The sequence below is a fragment of the Melanerpes formicivorus genome, unplaced genomic scaffold, assembly GCF_026170545.1.
Source record: "Melanerpes formicivorus ecotype bairdi unplaced genomic scaffold, bMelFor1.0.p_v2 SCAF_16, whole genome shotgun sequence".
Lineage (NCBI taxonomy): Eukaryota > Metazoa > Chordata > Aves > Piciformes > Picidae > Melanerpes > Melanerpes formicivorus.
The window spans coordinates 1,177,296-1,198,769 of record NW_027142368.1 but is presented as its reverse complement, the minus strand read 5'-3'; the positions used below and the strand labels follow the sequence as shown (position 1 = coordinate 1,198,769).

General features: G+C 48.4%; 1 protein-coding gene across 1 annotated transcript in view; it reads right to left on the bottom strand.

Moving 5' to 3' along the window:
- The window catches only part of LOC137445789 (mucin-5B), a 79,468-nt gene that overhangs the window by 13,262 nt on the left and 44,732 nt on the right, over positions 1–21,474 (bottom strand). Inside the window, exons 24-39 of the mRNA XM_068147784.1 lie at positions 20,672–20,828; positions 19,731–19,859; positions 19,213–19,297; positions 18,856–18,893; positions 17,145–17,300; positions 13,994–14,089; positions 12,484–12,725; positions 11,177–11,354; positions 8,877–9,118; positions 7,968–8,151; positions 6,547–6,739; positions 5,710–5,888; positions 4,708–4,780; positions 4,434–4,555; positions 2,923–2,954; positions 1,227–1,404 (exon numbers count right to left, since the gene is read on the bottom strand). Of these exons, the coding sequence (XP_068003885.1) occupies positions 1,227–1,404; positions 2,923–2,954; positions 4,434–4,555; positions 4,708–4,780; positions 5,710–5,888; positions 6,547–6,739; positions 7,968–8,151; positions 8,877–9,118; positions 11,177–11,354; positions 12,484–12,725; positions 13,994–14,089; positions 17,145–17,300; positions 18,856–18,893; positions 19,213–19,297; positions 19,731–19,859; positions 20,672–20,828 (2,284 nt within the window). The remainder of the gene's footprint in view (positions 1–1,226; positions 1,405–2,922; positions 2,955–4,433; positions 4,556–4,707; positions 4,781–5,709; positions 5,889–6,546; positions 6,740–7,967; positions 8,152–8,876; positions 9,119–11,176; positions 11,355–12,483; positions 12,726–13,993; positions 14,090–17,144; positions 17,301–18,855; positions 18,894–19,212; positions 19,298–19,730; positions 19,860–20,671; positions 20,829–21,474) is intronic.

Here is a 21,474-nt window from a genome sequence, read left to right as displayed (position 1 = left end):
GATCCTCGAGGTCCTTTCCAACCTAAGTGATACTGTGATACTGTGAGATGATGCACAAGGAAAGGTGAGAGGAAACATACATCACATCCCTCCTCCACAGGAGGTCTTGGGGGAGCCTGGAGGATGACCACATCTTCTTTTACTGAATAGATCTTTGTGCAAGGATCATCTTCCTATCCCAGGAAGGATAAGAGCTAGGAGATTCTGTAAAACACCTGGGAGTTCTACTGATCCATGGGGGATTCTCCACAATAAGTATCTGGTGGGTCATGACCCTAGGTGAGACTACAACTGGACCTGAGGAGATCTCTTTTTTGAGCAACAGCTCCTGCCATTTAAGTGGAAAAATAGCCACTCCAGAGCCTTTATCTGAATCTGGTACCTGTGGGCTACCAGATCTCACTTGAGATGATTTCACCTGTACTCAGCACTGGTGAGGCCACACCTTGAGTACTGGGTTCAGTTTTGGGGCCCTCACTACAAGAAACAGATTGAGGTGCTGGAGTGGGGCCAGAGAAGAGCAACAAAACTGATGAAGGGTCTAGAAAATCAGTCATATAAGTAGCAGCTGGGGGGAACTGGGGTGATTTACTCTGGAGAAAAGGAGGCTGAGGGGAGACCTTCTGGCTCTCTCTGCCTGAAAGCAGGCTGGAGTGAGGTGGGAGCTGGTCTCTTCTCCCTAGTAACAAGTGATAGGATGAGAGGAAACAGCCTCAAGTTGTGCCAGGGGAGGTTTAGGTTGGGTAGTAAAAGAAACTTCTTCACTGTAAGAGTTCTCAAACACTGGAGCAGGCTGCCCAGGGAGGTGGCTGAATCCCCATCCCTGGAGGCATTTACAAGAGGCAGAGGTGTGGTGCTGAGGGACACAGTTTGACACCAGACTTGATAGAGCTGCAGGACCTTGCATTTGGCCTTGTTGAACCTCATGAGGCTGGCTTGGGGCCAGCTCTTCAGCCTGTCCAGGTCTTTCTGGATGGATCTCTTCCCTCCAGCCTGTCAGCCACACCACACAGCTTAGTATGGTTGGTGAACTTGGTGAGGGGGGCTCAATGCCACTGTCCCTGTTGCAAACAGTGATGTTAAACAAGGCTGGTCCCAGTAGTGATCCCTGAGGGAACCAGTGAACTGGCAGAGAATAACTTGATTGGTGCTTGGTAGAGAATAACTCTGTGATTGCTGCTAAAAGCAAATGATGCTGCATTATGCCCTCTGAATTCTCTACTCACCACAGACTGTCTCTGTGCAGCATGGGTCATCCAGCCGGGGTTTTATCCTGGGGACAAAGCCCTCCTTGGTGCAGGTGACAGCTGGAGACTTAGCACAAGGGCGAGGGAAGCAGGAGATGAGCAAAGTTGCTTCATCACAAGTGCAGTACTGGCAGTCATGCTCCCAGGCCTCTCTGGGCTGTGGGGAAAAAAACAAACAGACAAAAAAACCCAAGCAAAAACCATTGTGGTGGGTTGAAAACCCGCCCCCACCCCAACATTCAATCTACCAGTCCAGCCCAGCTGGAAGCAAACGGAGCTGGATTTACAAGCACAGCTACAATCTACAAGAAAATGCAATGAATATGTACAAAATAGACAATATTCACAATATTTATAGGTGAATGGAATGGAATGGAATGGAATGGAATAGAATAGAATAGAATAGAATAGAATAGAATAGAATAGAATAGAATAGAATTAACCAGGTTACAAGAGACCTTTGAGATCATCGAGTCCAGCATCACCCAGCACCATCTAATCAACTAAACCATGGCACCAAGCACCCCGTCCAGTCTCTTCCTAAACACTTGCAGGGATGGGGACTCCACCACCTCCCTGGGCAGCACATCCCAATGGCCAATCTCTCTTTCTCCTTTCCTCCTCACCTCCAGCCTAAACCTCCCCTGGCACAGTTTGAGACTGTGTCCTCTTGTTCTGGTGTTGGTTGCCTGGGAGAAGAGACCAACCCCCACCTGGCTACAACCTCCCTTCAGGGAGTTGTAGACAGCAAGAAGGTCTCCCCTGAGCCTCCTCTTCTCCAGGCTAAGCAACCCCAGCTCCCTCAGCCTCTCCTCACAGGGCTGTGCTCCAGACCCCTCCCCAGCTTTCTTGCCCTTCTCTGGACACCTTCCAGCATCTCGATGTCCTTCTTAAACTGAGGAGCCCAGAACTGGACTCAGGACTCAAGTTGTGGCCTAACCAGTGCTGAGCACAGGGTACAATGACTTCCCTGTTCCTTCTGGCCACACTGTTCCTGATGCAGGCCAGGATGCTATTGGCCTTCTTGGCCACCTGGGCACACTGCAGGCTCATGTTCATCTGCTGTCACCCAGTACCCCCAGGTCCCTTACTGCCTGGCTGGTTTCCAGCCGCTCCAACCCCAGATGGCAGACCTCTCTCCAAAAGGATTGTTTAGAACTATCATTCTCTTTCTTTTTACTCCCAGTGGTGATCTGTTTCCATTCTACCACTTCCTGTTCAAGATCTGGGGAAAATTTTAAAGGTACAGGCCAGAACTACCACACAACCATGGACAGCAGTTCAAAGAGCAAAAAGTGGCAGCCTTTTATGAATGAGCCCTAGTGGAGGGCCTGGCTGGCCTAATTGGTCAAGTAGAAGAATCAGAGTTCAAATCCCAGATGGAGGAGAAGGGAACAGAAAGAAAAAACATTGTTATCTGCCCCTTCCCCTGGAGGGTTACATGATTCCAGAGGGGAAACTGTGATCCCACAAACTGCTATTGCTGCTTCTAGATCTCAGATGATTAACAAATCACTGGAGCTAATAGAATGTGCTGGTTTTTTCTTCCCCACTGCCCCCAGTGCAGCTCACTGGCATTTAAGCTGAGAATTGAAGGAAGCAAGCCGTGCAGTCATTTGTGCAGGAGGTGCCAGCACCCAGCTGTTGTATAAAGCAGCAATTTCCTTTTGCTCACCTGTTTCACTGACCCATCCTGTGCAGTGCAACCTGCAAAATGAATTACAGATGCCTTTAGTGATAGCTGAACCAGGGGAAGCAACAGAGGCAGGAGGACAGAACTATAAGGAAAGCACTCCCATGAATAAGTACAGGGCTGGGGTGTGCAAAGAAGGATGTGGCCAGCAGGCTGAGGTTCTCCTCCCCATCTACTCTGCCCTAGTCAGGCCACAACTGGGTCCAGTTCTGAGATACACAGTTCAAGGAGGACAAGAAATTGCTAGAGAGAGTCTAACAGGGAGTCACTAAGATGATTAAGGGACTGAAACATCTACCTTATGAGGAAAATCTGAGAGACCTGGGGCTTCTAAGTCTTGAGGAGCTGGAGAGGGGATCTCACTAATGATGATCAACATCTAAAGGGTGAATGTCAGGAGGATGGAGCTGATGTGTTCTCTAGTGGTGTCCCTTGACAGGACAAGGGACAATGGACACAAACTGGAACCCAGGAGGTTCCACATTGACAAAAGGAAAAAAAAAATAATCTTCAGTTTGAGAGTGCTGGAGCCCTTGAGCAGGCTGCCCAGAGAGGTTGTGGAGCCTCCTTCTCTGTAGAGATTCCAAATTCACCTGAGCATCGTGATCCTGGGCAAGCTGCTAGGGGTGGCCCTGCTCTAACAGGGTTTTTGGACTAGGTAATCTGCAGAGGTCACTCCCAACCCCTACCACTCTCTGATTCTGTGAAATGTGAGATAGAGTCACAAAAAGAATGAGATCCAGAATGCAAAGTCACAGGCTGTGTACCCAAACTATCTTGAAGATCCTCCCTTGGTCTTTTGCAAGTTGCACTTTCTGCATAAGGGCAGGCAGAAACTGCCAGTCTGAACTGTTCTCCCCCTGACCAGAAAGGGTCAGTGTCAAGGGCTCCCTCATTTCTTCTCTACCCAGAACATCCCCCTCAATACTAGGCTCTTCTCCCCCTTCCCATCCCACCATTTCTCATAGTATCATAGTATCATTCAGGGTTGGAAGGGACCACAAGGATCAGCCAGTTCCAACCCCCCTGCCATGGGCAAGGACACCCCACACTAGATCAGCCTGGCCACAGCCTCATTCAGCCTGGTCTTAAACACCTCCAGGGATGGGGCCTCGACCACCTCCCTGGACAATCCATTCCAGGGCTTCATCACTCTCATGGGGAAGAACTTCCTCCTCACCTCTAGCCTGAATCTCCCCACCTCCAGCTTCATTCCATTCCCCCTAGTCCTATCACTACCTGAGATCCTGAGAAGTCCTTCCCCAGCCTTCCTGTAGGCCCCCTTCAGATACTGGAAGGCCACAATTAGGTCACCTCAGAGCCTTCTCTTCTCCAGACTGAACAGCCCCAACTCCTTCAGTCTGTCCTCATAGGAGAGGTGCTCCAGCCCTCTGCTCATCCTCCTGGCCCTTCTCTGGACACCTTCCAGCACCTCCACATCCCTCTTGTCATAGGGGCTCCAGAACTGGACCCCTATTTACATCATTCCTTACCACAGACAGAAACACAAATGCCATCATGCTCATTCAGTAGAATTTTTCCATCAGGACAGAAGCATCCTTCAACAAACACTGGTGTGCTGTTCCTGGAGGGGAGGGTCTCCATGGCAGCTTCTCTGCACAATTGCAATAGAAACAGGAATGAATGAGAGGTAGAAACATGCCCCAGGGCAATCAGACACTTAAATCCCAGGGGAATGTGAACTTCCAGCCTTCCCTGGCAAGTTTTCAGTTCTGAACTTGGAAAGTGCCTCAGGAAATGACCCACCTCCTGCTGATGCAAGTGTTTCTTTTAGCTTGCCCACATGGCTTGTACACCTGGTCCTTTTCACAGCTGGCCTCTGTGGAGCACCACAACACTCAGGTTAGTAAGCCCAGACCCATGTGTACCTTTGATGCACAACAGATAAACCACAGCCCACCCCATGGCACAGACATCCCGGCTCCTGCCCGGTAAGGATGTCCCTGCAGCTTCAGCCAGAGAGGATTGGTGCTGAAGTGTGGTCAAAGAAGGTCAGTGAAGGTGGGGAAGGGTTTAGAGCACAAGTCTTGAGGGGAGTGGCTGAGGGAAATGGGATGTCCAGCATGGAGAAATGGAGGCTGAGGAGAGTCCTCTCTTCAGCTCCCTGAAAGGAGGTTAGAGAGAAGTGTTACAAGTAAGAAGTGATAGAACAAGAGGAAATGGCCTCAAGTTGTGTCAGGTTTGTTTGAGTTGCATATAAAGACCAATTTGTTCCCCAAAAGGGTTATCAAGCCCTGGAACAGGCTGCCTGGGCAGCGGTGGAGTCCCCATCCTTGAAGGGGTTTCAATGCTGTGTAGATGTGTTACTGAGGGACATGGTTTAGTGGTGACCTGGCAGTGCTGGGTTAATGGTTGGACTTAGTGATCATAAAGGTTCTCTTCCAACCAAAACTTCTATGATTCAACAAGGTACCTGTAGCAGTCCTAGAAGTGCTTACTCTTGAATCACTAAGTACCCCTGAGCAGAGCAAAGCATGCAGAGGGAAGATGTATTTTGCCATCTAGTGATGAAGCTCTAGGTAACAGACAGGGCTCCTCAGCTGAGCTGCTCAGGAGAGTCTGCCAGCTTCTTTCCCACTTGTTCTGCACCAGTTCTGGATGGGAACAACCTCTTTGATCCTGCCTTTTTCTTTGGTCCAGGGCAGCTTGGGAAAGACTGAGGGCTCTATGAGGTGCAGGCACACAAACAGCTGTGTAGGTGAGGCCAGAAGAGAGCAGAGTGCCTTCACCAGGTCTTTTGAGGCTTACCGCACTGCCCGTTCGCCTGCCTCCTCCAGTCCACGCACACCCCGTGGAGCCCACACAGGGCTGCATAGGTCTGCATGCTCTGGCACTGGGTGCTGCGGTGCTGCTTGGAGCACCCACTGGCCACACAGGCCTCATAGTAGGGCTGGGGGGGCACCACGCTGTGGCACTCAGTCAGGTTCCTTCACAAAGCAAGGAGAAAGACACAGCGTTTCACTTCCATCAGCTACTGCCAAGGATGAATTCAAGCCAGAACCAAGCCCACCCCAGACAGAGAAAGCCTCAAGGTGAAGATACAACTACAAAAGGCTCTGACATGCAGTAAATCCACACAGCTCAATGAAGAAGGAGCTTTACCTCCTGTTCTCTACACTGCTTGAAAGGAGGCCATTGCATGTTGGGCTGATAGCTGCAAGGAAATGCCTCCTTCAGAGCTCATAACCATAATTCTCTCACTGAAATATCTTTGTCAGTGTGTTTGACACACATTGATTTTATAAACAACCACACAGATCTGCTTACTATACTCTGACTGGGCTTGTTTTTCATCCAGAGCTTTCAGATACTGAATTATGGCCAGTTCCTGATTGGTATCTCCAGAACTGGCAGGCAGAAGGAGTGCCAAGCAGAAGATGCTAATAAGGGAGGACTGATGTTGATGATGCAGCTGATCTGCCAAGCTCAGGACCACTGGCACACCATTTCCCTCCTCGGTTACGCAGGGTAAGCTAGCCTTCATGGTTCTGTCACATCATAGAAGCAGTTCCCCCAAGTCATGCAGTGAAGCACAAAGTTACTGTGTGGACTTAACACTTCTGGCATTTTTGAGGGTTATCTTACCAGATGATTTTACACAGATTGGAAGGCTCACAGTGCTGATGATACTCCAGCTCAGCTGATTTGGGGACACCTGGATTACAGTATCTGTTGGAGGGCTTTGGGACTTTCCAATCTAATGCCATCTCTTTGAAGGACTCGATAACCTCACCATTCCTCTTCATAGCATCATCAGACTTCTGGTTGGTGCAGGTACCTGGTAGCAAGAGAAAAGTGACAGCCTGAGAACAGTTGATGTGGATGGAGCTGCTTTTAGGGAAAACCTGGCAGGAACTTCTTGAGCTTGTGAGAGGTGGATGAGTTCACAAGAACCATTTATAGGAAGAAAAGGTTGGAAGAAATAGTTTGCCAGTTACTCATGTAAACCAGAGCTGCCATCTTGATTGATGCATTTATCCTGAGGGCTAAAGCAACTGAGCTGGCTCTGTCTTCTAGCACAGGGCTCTTCCAATTTCATACATTCCTAGAATGTGTAGGTAGGATCAAAAGGAAGAGCTCAGAAAGTGTTTATCTCCAACTACCAATAGACTTTGAGCAGAATGAAAGGAAGCAACTTAAAACTCTGTCTCCTGACAGTGTCTTTCCACCATACAAAGATAAATCTGTCATAATCTGTGAGAAAGAGTGGGGTGGTTTGAGCCTTAACTGAGATTTAAGAGCTCAGATGGGGGCAAGGTTGAGAATCTCTCCCCTGCTTCCCCCTCCTCTTTCCCAATAGAGAGGAAAAGAAAGGGAAGGAGCAAATCCACCAAGAAATAATTTGGAGTTGGCTTAGAAGTAGAGAGGTAAAGGATTTTCTTTAAACAATATATAAATATATATATATATATATATATATATATATATATATATATATATATATAAAACAATAACAGGAAAGGTTCAGAAGAGTAAAGAACAAGTATGGATGGGGAAAATCTGAATACAAAACCAGTCCCTTTGCAGAGGCGTGGATGTAGCAGGGAGAGGACCAGACCTGACCACGTGGCAGAACAGCAGGAAGCCAGGAGCAGTACCACTCATCCAGGAAAGGCAGGAGCCAAAAAGACAGAAATGGCTGCAGGGTCCTCCTTTTTATAGGCTTGCTGGACAGGGAGGGGGAGTGGAACAGACTAACTCAGTTTCCCAGGGGGAAAACCCTTCCAGGAAGGGCAATGCTCTCACAAGCCCTTCCCCACCTGCTTTCAGGATGGGTGTAACCCATCACAAAGAGAAACCACAGAATGGTCTGGATTGGAAGGAACCTCCAAAGGTCATCCAGTCCAACCCCCTGTGCAGTAAGTAGGGGCATCCTTAACCAGATCAGGTTGCCCAGAGTCCCAGTGAGTGAAGTTGCAAGCATTTGGAGATGTTCACAGATGGACAAGAGAAGCCAGGAGGAACATTGATGGTATTTATTGCTGTCTGCTGATGAGGACACTCACCACACAGTCCCATGGTGTTGTTATAAAACTTCCCAAAAGGCAGTTTGATATAAAATGCAAGGTGACTGTAGGAGACATAAACTTCTAGTTCAGGTATTTCGACTATGGTGTAAATGCCAGAGCTGGTTATCCTGATACCGTGCTGGGAAATGTCTGGAACAACTTTCTTATCATTAAACAAAACCTAAAAATGAAGAGGAACAAAAGGTCTCAGTACACAGCCTTCTGTTATACAACATGGTTTGTGCCACTGGAAAGGAGAGCAGCACATATTAGTGCCTCAGGTGCATCAAATGAGGGTTGGCCCAGGCAGTCATTTCATCAGCTCTCTGTGATTCCTTTTTACTATTGTATTATATATGTTTGAATATTCGTGTCAGGAAGAAAACCACAACTTTCAGTTGTCTTAGAATGAGAGAATCAGAGTGGTTTGGGTTGGAAGGCACATTTAAGGGTCATCTAGCCCAACCCCCCTGCAGTCAGCAGGGACATCTGCAAACTAGAGCAGGCTGCTCACAGCCCCAAACAACCTGACCTGTAACAGCTCCAAGGATGGGGCAATGACCACCTCTCTGTGCTGTCTGGACTAGGGTCTCACCACCTTCAGTGTCAACATTTCTTCCTTCTCTCTAGTCAGAATCTTCCTCTTTTAGATTAAACCATCACCCCTTGGCTGTTAGCATTCTGTCCCCAGCTTGTTATAAGCCCCTTTTAAGCACTGAAAGGCTACATTTCCCAAGTTTTTAGAACATACAAATTTTTGTCCACACTAAGGGAAGAGAGAGAGAAAGTAACACAACTGCATTCCCTCCCCAGTCAATTTTATACAAGCTTCATCCTTTGCCAGGACAGGACCTCTGACAACAGAGCAAAACAAAGTGGACAACTCATTTCAAGACAACATTTTACCAGGTTCGACTCTTTTCCATGCTCCTTTCCTTGTGTCAGAACAACAACAGAGTTGGAGTGGAAAATGAGAAGGGACATGGAGCAAATTGCTCCAGCCACAGCCCCGCAGTAGTAGTTGTCTATGTGAATCCAGAAGCCAGGGTGGATTGACTTCACAAGGACGTAGGTGCAGTTTTCCTTGAAGTGATAATATGTCCCATCAAAAGTCACATAATGCTCATTGCCCCATCCACTGCAAACACCTGCAAGACAGGGACACACACCTCAGGTTTGGCTTCTGAGTTTCCTGTAAGTCTAAGCTAGTTCTAATTCTTTCACTCATTTTCACAGAATCATAGAATCAACAAGGCTGGGAAAAAACCTTTGAGATCATCAAGTCCAACCTGTCACACACCACCTCATCACTAAACAAACCATGGCTTGAAGTGCCATGTCCAAGCCCCTCTTGAACACCTCCAGAGATGGTGACTCCACCACCTCCCTGGGCAGCACATTCCAATGGCCAATTACTCTTTCTGTGAGGAACTTTCTCCTCACCTCCAGCCTAAACCTCCCCTGGCACAGCTTGAGACTGTGTCCTCTTGTTCTGTTGGTGGTTGCCTGGGAGAAGAGACCAATCCCCACCTGGCTACAGCCTCCCTTCAGGTAGTTGTAGAGAGCAAGAAGGTCTCCCCTGAGCCTCCTCTTCTCCAGGCTAAGCAACCCCAGCTCCCTCAGCCTCTCCTCATAGCACTTGTGCTTGAGAGCTCAGTGAGAGCTGAAATGAGCACTTTGATAATGAAAAACTAGCCCAGAACTGGACATTATCTGCTCTGAACAGCCCAGATTTTTGTCTTAGTTTGGAGCAAGACAGATGCTCTTTTCCCTCTTCCAAAAGGGGCCAAAAGAAAAACACCAGCATTGCCAAGACCAAACCAGACCTCACTGCCCATACCAAACCCATGTGACGCATCTAAGATTCAGCTTGGCAGCTCCAGACCCCAGCTAGGCAGCTTCAGACCGCAAGTGGCAGCATTACCAAGGCTGAAACAGACCTCACTCCCCATACCAAACCCGTGTGATGCAGCTAAGATTCAGCTAGGCAGCTCCAGACTCCAAGTGGCAGCATTGCCAAGGCTGAAACAGACCTGATTCCCCATACCAAACCCATATGATGCAGCTAAGATTCAGCTAGGCAGCTCCAGATGCCAGCTAGGCAGCTCCAGACTCCAAGTGGCAGCATTGCCAAGGCTGAAACAGACCTCACTCCCCATACCAAACCCGTGTGATGCAGCTAAGATTCAGCTAGGCAGTTTCAGACTCCAAGTGGCAGCATTGCCAAGGCTGAAACAGACCTGACTCCCCATACCAAACCCATCTGATGCAGCTAAGATTCAGCTAGGCAGCTCCAGACCTCAGCTAGGCAGCATTGCCAAGGCTGAACCAGGCCTCACTGCCCCACAAAGAGATAACAGGCTGTGCATGCTCCCAGAAGCAGAGAGGGAGGGGAAAAGGGAAGAAACTGCCCCTGCAGCTGGTTTTATAGGGCTGCAGGCATTATGGGAATGTGTGGCAGTTTTAGGCTATGCCTTTAAAACTAACTGCAGAGAAGAGGAGGCTCAGAGGAGACCTCCTTGCTCTCTCCAACTCTCTGAAGGGAGGTTGTAGCCAGGTGGGGGTTGGTCTCTTCTCCCAGGCAAGCAGCACCAGAACAAGAGGACACAGTCTCAAGCTGTACCAGGGGAGGTTTAGGCTTGAGGTGGGGAGAAAGTTTTTCACAGAGAGTTTGGCCATTGGAATGTGCTGCCCAGGGAGGTGGTGGAGTCACCATCCCTGGAGGTGTTTAAGAAGAGCCTGGATGGGGTGCTTGGTGCCATGGTTTAGTTGATCAGATGGTGTTGGGTGATAGGTTGGACTTGATGATCTTGAAGGTCTTTTCCAACCTGGTTAATTCTATTCTATAGTTTGTACATATTCATTCCATTCCATTGTAGAGTGCAGTTTTTGCTTGCAAATACAGCTTCCATTTGCTTCCAGCTGAGTCAGTTCTGTCTAGTTAATGTGAATGGGAAACTTCAACCCACCACAGAATGCAGTAACAAAAATTACACTTTGCAGTATTTAGCCTCTCAGGGTCTGCAGCTTTATGGTTTTTAAAGGCACCCATGTCAAACCATGACAGTTTTAGACTGGGCTTCTGTTCCCTTGCATGCTACTGAATTAATATGAACATCATAGATGTTGGCCACAAAGATCTCTCTTTCCTGAGGCCCAGTTGAACACAACATACATTTCAGGAGCTCTCCTGCTGCAGTACTTACACCGACACTCAAAGACTTCACAGCAGCCAGTTTCATCTTGGTGTTTGCTGAATGGGAAGCCATTGACACAGGGTTTCACCTGCTGAGGAGGGCAAGCCACGCTGGACAGTTTAATGTTGTTTCCTTCTCCCAGGCAAGTGGCAATCTGGCAGTTGCCAAAGTCCCATGTTTCATTAAACTGTGGGGAGAATGGGAAAGGAGAGGCACATAGCAGCATGATGGAACAAGACCTTTAATACCACACACAGCAGCCCTTAATTGTCTAGCATGGCATCATTTGCTGCCTGCTCTTTCCCTGGAAATCAGGCAATGTGTCAAGCAACAATAATTTGATACCTGCTTATGTTCTACTACCAAGGTCCTGACCACTTCTGAGGATGGGACGCATTGTACTGCTCAATTGGTCAACAGTCAGCTAAATATGAGCCAGCATTGTACTCAGGCAGACAAGAGGCCAAGAGCATCCTAGCTTCTCTCAGGAATAGTGTGACCAGCAGGATCACAGAAGTGATTGTCCCCCTGCACTCAGCACTGCTGAGGTCACACCTTGAATACTGAGTTAACATTTGGGCCTCTCACTCCAAGAAGGGCATTGAGGCGCTGGAGCATGTCCAGAGAAGAACAGCAAAGATGGTGACGGGTCTGGAGCACAACCCTTGGGAGGAGCAGCTGAGGGAACTGGGGTTGTTTAGCATGGAGAAAAGGAGGAGGAGCTCTCTACAACTCATTGAAATGTGGTTGGATCCAGGGGAGGGTTGGTTTCTCTTCCCTAATAATAAGGTGAAAGGGCCCCAGGATGCACCAGTGGAGGTTTAGGTTGGACATTAGGAACAATTTCTTCCCTAAAAGGATTGTGAAGCCCTAGAACAGGCTGCCCAGTCCAGTGGTGGAGTGCCCATTGCTGGAGGGATTGAAGAGCTCTGTAGATGTGGTGCTGAGGGACATGGTTTAGTGGTGAACTGGCAGTGCTGGGTTAACAGCTGGGTTGGACCATTTTAAAGAGCTCTTCCAACCAAAACTGTTCTGTGCTTCCATTCTGTGATGCTATGACACTACCAGATGTGATTCCCAGTCTTTGTTCAGCTGAGGTAGCTCTTTCCAGGTACAATAATTTAGATGTTTCTGGTGAACAGAATATCCTCAACTTATTTCCTCAAGTATTTGTGAATTCTCCTATACTCTAAATCATCCAATTCAGCCACAACTACAGTCCAGCTGCAGTGGTGGTTACCAGCATCAGAGAAGAACATCACATCTTGTCTGCAGACAATGCTGTAGCTGAAGAAATAGATCCTGAAGTCTCTCACCTTTCTGGGAGGAATGAGCCCAAGACAGTCACTGATAGAAGGGCTCGTGGAAGCAGGAACTTGACTTGCTGCACTGGGTGCAGATGTGGGTGGGCAGGTTTCAGAGCCTGGATCACACAACTTGAGGGCTTTGGTAGGACCATTTTTACACTGTGTCCAAATGACTTCAATCTGACACGATGCATTGCAGAGGGAGTAGGCACAGTGGCCTGAGGCATTCACTGGCAGAGAAACATTTTCTCCTGCAAGGCCAAAACCCAAGTGTTAGATCTGGACAGTGCACAAAACTGATGACTCTCTGCTTGGCACCTGACTGAACATGAGCCCATTGTGTGCCCAGGTGGCCCAAGAAGGCCAACATCCTGGCCTGGATCAGGAATAGTGTGGCCAGTAGGAGCAGGGAAGTTATTGTTCCCCTGTACTCAGCACTGCTGAGGCCACACCTTGAGCATTGGGTTCAGTTTTGGGTCCCTCACTACAAGAATGACATTGAAGTGCTTGAACATGTCCAGAGAAGGACAACAAGGCTGGTGAGGGGTCTTGAAAAGAAGAGTGGCTGAGGGATCTGGGGTTGTTCAGCCTGGAGAGGAGAAAGCTGAGGGAAGACCTCATTGCTCTGTAAAGCTCCCTGAAAGGAGGTTGGAGCTGGGCTCTTCTCCCAAACAGCAAGTGAAAGGACAAGAGGAAGTGGCCTCAAGTTACATCAGAAAGATTTAGGTTGGATGCTAGGAAAAATTTCTTCACCAGAATGGTCATTGGGCACTGGCACAGGCTGCCTATGGAAGTGGTGGAGTCACCATCTCTGGAGGTGTTTAAAAGACATTTGGATGAGGAGGCTGGGACATGGTCTAACAGTGGTATACAGGGAGATGTTAGGTTATGGTTGGACTGGATCCTCTTTTCCAGCTAGGCAATTCTATGACTCATTGCCTACACATCACAGATAGACCACATACTCAGCCCTGCCTGCCTGTACCCCATGGCCACGTTAGGTGAGACTGTGTCTGCATTCAGTGACTGATGGCAAAGGCTGAGGGAGGACCACAGGCAGCCAAGCTTAAATTCTGCTGTTAAGTACATTAGTGGGAATTCAAAATGAGTGCAAGAGGAGACAATACTGAACACACCACTGAGTGCATCTGCTCTTCACAGAGCCCAGGTGGTTCAACAGCTACTAAGAGATGAAGAAGAGTCTTCCCTCCTCTGTTTTTGGAATATGCCTGCGAATTACAAGCCCCTGTCCATCAGTTTGGGGTTCAGGGTTGGTGCTGGAGTTCACTGAAATTAACATCTGGTATAAGCTTCCAGGAATACCCAAACCAGGACAAAGTTGCGGGGTATGGGAGAGTTGTAGTTCTGAAGGTGCTGGTTACAGTTCAAAGACAGAACAGCTTGTGGTAGGTAATGTGTAACCACAGCAGGCTGAAGGAGCACTTGGTGAAGCACTTTATCTCACAGTACATCTTCCCACATCAGTGGTGCAGAGAAAAATATTTGCTTGGTTTCTCACCCATTTGCATCAATTGTCCATTGTCTCTGCAGAAGCAGGGAGTGGTTACTACTGATGATGGAGCTGCAGATGTTGTTACAGGTGGCAAATGTGCTTCTGCAGGAAACAAAACAGAATAAAATAGCATAGAATTAACCAGGCTGGAAAAGACCTCAGAGATCATCCAGTCCAACCTATCACCCAAAACCATCTAATCAACCAAACCACGGCACCAAGCACCCCATCCAGTCTCTTCTTGAACACCTCCAGGGATGGGGACTCCACCACCTCCCTGGGCAGCACATTCCTATGGCCAATCTCTCTTGCTGGGAAGAACTTCTTCCTAACATCCAGCCTAAACCTCCCCTGGCACAGCTTGAGACTGTGTCCTCTTGTTCTGCTGCTGCTTCCCTGGGAGAAGATACCAACCCCCACCTGGCTCCAACCTCCCTTCAGAGAGTTGCAGAGAGCAAGAAGGTCTCCCCTGAGCCTCCTCTTCTCCAGGCTAAGCAACCCCAGCTCCCTCAGCCTCTCCTCACAGGGCTGTGCTCCAGACCCCTCCCCAGCTTTGTTGCCCTTCTCTGGACACCTTCCAGCAACTCAACAATTCAAATCCTCTCCTACTCTACTTTCAAGCCCCACAGACTCTATTTCATTCTCTCCAATCACCACCCACCCCCCTCAAAAATAAAAAGACCCCCCCACCTTCTGTACATCTACACACTACAATCATCCTCTGTGTCGATCCACATCCCTCCCTACTGCACTGTATGCTACTAGAGTAACACACATCTTCCCCTCACAATTAGGGGTTTTCTACACAGACTACATTCAACTGCCCTTTTGCTCTTCCTTATGCATCCCAATTTCAGGTCCCTTTGGATTTTCTAATCCTGCAGGACTTCACCTGACTTGGGAGACTTGACTCCTGGTGGCACTCCGTTTTGCTTTTTAACTCCTTGTTGTGAAGAAACTGTGGGTTTAAATACAGAGAGACCGTTTAGAGACTTCACTGTGCCACCTACACTCTACTTTGAGCAGTCCCTCCTTTCACAGTATCACAGTATCATTAAGGTTGGAAGAGACCTCAAAGATCACTGAGTCCAAGCTGTCACCACAGATCTCATGACTAGACCATGGCACCAAGTGCCACATCCAATCCCCTCTTGAACACCTCCAGGGATGGGGACTCCACCACCTCCCTGGGCAGCACATTCCAAGGACCAATGACTCTCTCTGTGAAGAACTTTCTCCTCACCTCCAGCCTAAACTTCCCTTGGCACAGCTTGAGACTGTGTCCTCTTGTTCTAGTGCTGGTTGCCTGGGAGAAGAGACCAACCCCTTCCTGGCTACAACCTCCCTTCAGGGAGTTGTAGAGGGCAATGAGGTCACCCCTGAGCCTCCTCTTCTCCAGGCTAAGCAACCCCAGCTCCCTCAGCCTCTCCTCACAGGGCTCTGCTCCAGACCCCTCCCCAGCTTTGTTGCCCTTCTCTGGACACCTTCAAGTGTCTCAATGTTCTTCTTAAACTGAGGGGCCCAAAACTGGACACAGGACTCAAGGTGTGACCGAACCAGTGCTGAGCACAGGGCACAATGACTTCCCTGCTCCTGCTGGCCACACTGTTCCTGATGCAGGCCAGGATGCCATTGGCCTTCTTGGCCACCTGGGCACACTGCTGGCTCATGTTCAGGCAGCTGTCAATCAGCACCCCCAGGTCCCTCTCTGTTTGGCAGCTCCCCAGCCACTCTGCCCCCAGCCTGTAGCTCTGCCTGGGGTTGTTGTGGCCAAAGTGCAGCCCCTGGCACTTGGACTTGTTGAATGCCATCCTGTTGGCCTCTGCCCATCTGTCCAGTCAGTCGAGGTCCCTCTGCAGAGCCCTTCTACGTGCTAACTGACCAACATCTGCTCCTAACTTAGTGTCATCTGTAAATTTGCTGATGACTGACTCAATCCCCTCATCCAGATCATTCCTAGCCACCACTCCATTACAGTTCTTATTCCACTTGGTACCACATTTTGTAGATACCAAACACCAGGGCCCCCCCATGAGGCGTTTTGCTCTTCCATGCCTTTGAGCAGAGAAGCTAACTTGGCATTTTTCCTGCCCCCTTTGTATAATTAATAATGTATAATAATTGCTGTAATCATGTGCTGAAATTCCACTTTATTTCTTCCTAATTCCTGTTTTCTGTCCACTCAAAACCCCTGCAAAAGCAGCAAATAGCTTTAATCTCTTGCTCCAGTCACCCACTTGAGGTTCACTTACTCCAATGCAGAAAACAGTGCAGTAAGAACCACAGTGTGAGATGATGGTAAGGAGAAACCCAAGGTTTAGAAGTATGAATTCTCTAGAGCAGCAACACCAGCATCAGCTGTGGCATGCACAGGTTTGTTGCAAGAGAATGAAGAGTGCCCAGGTCATAGAATCATAGAATGGTCTGGGGTGGAAGGGACCTCCAAAGCTCATCTAATCCAACCCCTCCTGCAGTAAGCAAGTGCCTTACAAGGAAAGGCTGACAGAACTGGGGCTGTTTAATCTGGAGATGAGAAGACTGAGAGGGGATCTAATAAATGTGTATAAATATCTGAGGGCTGTGTGTCAAGAAGGAAGGGACAGGGACAACCTCTGCTTACTTGTGCCCTGGGATAGGACAAGGGGTAATGGATGGAAACTACAGCACAGGAGGTTCCATCTCAACATGAGGAAGAACTTCTTGCTGTAATGGAAACAGGGCAGAAGAACAGGCTCCTCAGACAGGTTGTGGAGTCTTCTTCTCTGGAGACTTTCAAACCCTATCTGGATGTGTTCCTGTGTGACCTGTGCTGGATTCTATGGTCCTGCTCTGTCAGGGGGTTGGACTCAAAGGTCTCCAGAGGTCACTTCCAGCCCCTAACATCCTGGGGTCCTTTGAAAGGCATCTTCATCTAGATCAGAAAGATCTGGGCAACCTATCTCCATTATCTCTTTATCCCATTGCTACTAAGAATCTTTCAAAATTACACTTTCAGTCCCTACCACGAGACCCACAAACTCTGACCCTTATTCCTAAGCCTTCCACTGCCTTCGCTTTTGCTGACATTCAGTAGGAGCCTTCTTCCAAGAGGGAGAAATCTTATTATGATTACAGACTTCCATAAAGTCACCATTAAAACCTCTTACAAGTGTGGTACCTTGTGCTAGTGTGGAGGGTGTGGTGCAGGGGATGAAAGTTCTGATGGTGGCTCCATTAGGGCCACAGATGGCTTCACCACACTCAGATCCAGATACTTGGCTGTATATAGTTTCATTCAAGGTGTAAGTCTTCCCATTGTAGCAGCAGAGGCAATCTGAGGGACCAAAAGAGCAAATGCCACAATAAGCAGGGGACACTTGTAATGGAAACACAAATGAAATGAAAGGCAAGCTCTGGATCTGCCCTTCTCATGTCATCAGACATGAATTACTTGGCTGAAAAACTTTATCAGACTTCTGCTGGAGAAGGTGCCCTGGGAGTCTGCCCCATTCATTGAAGGTGGGTTGGAGTTTTGCTGTTGCTGGTGTTTCTTGGAGTCAGTTTGCACAGAGGAATGACTGGCTGGTGAAAGCATCAGCATTGGCATTGTCTTCACCCAGCGTGGAGCACAGGTGCACTCCCTCTTGGCAGGGAGCAGAGTGATGAAAGGCTGGTGCAGAAGGTGTTGCACAGCCCTTTCCATCCACTAATGAGGGAAAGCAGTGACAAACAACTTCCTTTCCATAAAGCTCTCCAGGTTTTGGAGAACATACCTTCAGGACCCCAAGGGAATAGATCTATAAGTGTACCAAACCCAGCAAAACTGAAGCTGGGTCACCTTGCATTTTGGGATGGGGTTTCCCTTAGATACAAGAATTAAGCATGCCTTAAGCAAGTGTGTCTTTTAGCCACACAAGCACATCTCTCATTAACTGACTGGCTAGGCTTAGTGTGACATTAGTGGACAGGAAATAGCAGCTCTAGAAGGCTTGCCCTATTAGAATAGAATAGAAACCAGGTTGGAAGAGACCTTCAAGATCATCACGTCCAACCCATCAACCAATCCAACCTATCAACCAATCCAACACCACCTAATCAACTAACCCATGGCACCAAGCACCCCATCAAGTCTCCTCCTGAACACCTCCAGGGATGGGGACCCCACCACCTCCCTGGGCAGCCCATTCCAATGGGCAATTACTCTCTCTGTATAGAACTTCTTCCTAACATCCAACCTAAACCTCCCCTGGCACAGCCTGAGACTGTGTCCTCTTGTTCTGGTGCTGGCTGCCTGGGAGAAGAGACCAACCTCTGCCTGTCTACAATCTCCCTTCAGGGAGTTGGAGAGAGCAAGAAGGTCTCCCCTGAGCCTCTTCTTCTCCTGGCTAAGCAACCCCAGCTCCCTCAGTCTCTCCTCACAGGGCTGTGTTCCAAACCCCTCACCAACTTTGTTGCCCTTCTCTGGACTCGTTCCAGCAAGTCAACCTCCTTCCTAACCTGAGGAGCCCAGAACTGGACACAGGACTCGAGGTGTGGCCTAACCAGTGCAGTGTACAGGGGCAGAATGACCTCCCTGTTCTCATTAGAACAGGTACCATCAATGGCCCACTTCAGGCTAGAGTCTGTCTGTCTTCACTGACTGCAAAAGAAGACATGAAGAAATGGCATTTACCTGGCTGAGATGAGTCCCACCTTTCACACCTCCCTCCTTCCTCCCTGTGATCATCCTTCAGATGCATTTTACTATCAAAGTATCTCTCTACTGCTGCATCCACCTGCTGAACTATCTAGCTGGAGTCTTATCCCCAAGGCATCTGAAGCAACACAGGATGTTGGGTGGTTTCAGCCCTACCATCACTCAAAGAGCAGTGAGGGTGTTGAAAAGTTACCTTTGGAGTCTTCAGTACACAGTTTTGCTTCAGGATCGCTGGAGATAAAAGAGTGAAGGCTTGTTTTAATGACTTGAACCAGGATATGGAATAACAATGCCTGCAATGCTGCCTGCTTTTACATTAAAGGGTATTCCTGGAGGGTTTGCTGATAATTGCCACCACCTATGAACATAAACCAAACTGGTGGGCTCAGACAGGGCCCTGAGCAACCTGATCTAGTTGCAGATGTCCCTGCAGGTTGAACTGGATGGCCTTTAAAGGTCTTTTCCAACCCAAACCATTCCACGATTCAGTGATTGTCTAAGGCTGTCCTTTTCAGTCCTATTCTTCCTCTCTCACCATCAAATGACCTACCATGAAGTGCAGTTGAGGAGGGAGACACATTTCCTGCTGTCCTCATCAAAGTATGGCTTGTCAGGACTGCACTCTGGGTAACAGCCTGGAAAGAGAAAAGAAACAAAGCATTCTTTGGCTGTGTTGCATGGATTCAGTGAAAACACCTCTGTCAGATCACAGATGCAGATATCATCCCCAAATCAGTGTGATCCCAGTGTGAATGTTCTTTATACTACCAATTATTTTCCCATCTCCTCGTTTTCCCTTTCTCCCCAAAGTTTAATTAACTCTGCACGTCAACAGATAATTATTCTCTGCACATTTGGACTGAATGATCTTTTATCTCTCCCCAGATTTAGAGGCAAATTATGCTGCAAGTGACACCATCATGTGGGGAATTAGTCCAGGTGAGGCATGGGCAGTGAGTTGCTGGGGCACATGGGACAGCTCTTCAGCAGTCTTGATGCTTAAGACATTTAAAACCAGCCTGATAGCTTCAACTCCCAGGCACTGCATCAAAGCTGAGCGAGAATTACCTTCTAAACTGTACAGCAAGTTCCCACATTTCCCTTGTGGGTTCCTGCAGGTCTTCAGACAAGGGACTCCACAGGGTTTATAGAACCACTCATGCTTATCAGGTGGATTGTAATAATCACAGAACACAGCTGGAAGAGAAGAACAAGAGACCTGCAAGTCTCAGTCACTGGCAGGGGTTAATTAGCAGATGTTGTAAACAGGAGCATAGCACCAGACTTGGTGTGGTTAGAGAATGCTTGGACTTAATGATCAATCATGTGATTGTCCCCTGGGACTCAGCTCTGGGGAGGCCACACCTTGAGCATTGTGTCCAGTTTTGGGCACCACAATCCAAGAGAGATGTGGAGGTGCTGGAGCCAGGGCAGAGGAGGGCAAGGAAGCTGTGAAGGGCCTGGAGAATAAGTCTGATGAAGAGCAACTGAAGGAGCTGGGGATGGTTAGTCTGGAAAAGAGGAGGCTGAGGGGAGACCTCATTGTTGTCTACAATGACCTGAAAGGTTGCTGTGGAGAGGTTGGTGCTGGTCTCTTCTCCAAGGTAATTAGTGACAGAACAAGGGGGAACAGACTCAAGTTACAGCTGGGTAGGTTTAGACTGGACAGTAGGGCATTTTTTTCCCAGCAAGAATGGTCAGGGATTGGAATGTGCTGCCCAGGGAGGTGGTGGAGTCACCAAGCCTGGATGGGTTTAAAGGTGGTTTGGTTGTGGTTGGGATATGTTTTAGGGGTGAACTTTGTAGAGTAGGGTTCTGGGTTGGACTTGGTGATCCTGAAGGTCTGTTCCAACCTGAATGTTTCTGTGATTCTGTCTTTTCCAACCACAATGATCTTGTGACTCAAGGTCACAGCTGCACAATGATGTCAAGCTCCTGCTGCTCTCTATGTTCCTCATGCCTGAGTGCAGAGGGCACTGCTTTTGTGTGCTCCCCGGTGCAATACTCACGGCAAATGGCAGGGGTCCTCCAGTCCACACAGACCCCAGCTCTGCTGCAGCTCCTGGAGTAAGCAGCCACGGAGGTACAAAAGCACTCGCAGTCCCCCACGCTGTCACAGCCACAGAAGTCAGAAATGCAAGATTCATAATAGGGTATTGGGTTCACCTGCCAAAAGGCCAACAGGTCTGGTTTAACGACGGCAAGGGCCCCAAATTGCTGCCATCCACGGGCAGGTCCAGGCTGAGTCTGTGGCAGGCTGGGATTGTCCTGAAGGAGCTATGGTATCTCACAACGGGTAGCTTCCTATTTTCACCTGCCTGGCAGAACGGGAATCTGAATCTCCTCAGCCCCTTGTGTTTAACAGTGGTGCCCAGTGTCCAAACATCTTTCCCATGTAATTTCTGCAGGACTGAACCACCTTGCTTTGGGTTAGCACAAGGATGTGGTGTGTGCCTTCCCTGAGAGGCAGAGCATTTCCTTTTGTACTCCCTGCAATGAACTCCATGGCTCTTCTGGTTTTGCCAGCATGAAGCAGCCAAGGAGATGAAGCCAAGTTTGCTTTTAAAACAACTTACTAAACTGCACTGAAGCCTTTTATAGACATTCTAATGAAGAATTAATAGGTTTTAACTCTATTGGTGTCTAAAATAAACCAAATAATTAATCTCTTTTGGTAATTTGAATGAGCTTTCCCATGGCTCCCCATACAAAGAGCCCTACACTAACTTATCTCTAGATTTTACACACTGATACCTAACATTTATTTCTGGTAGCCAGCTATGGCCCTCTTTGTCTTCAGTTGCTCAAAACA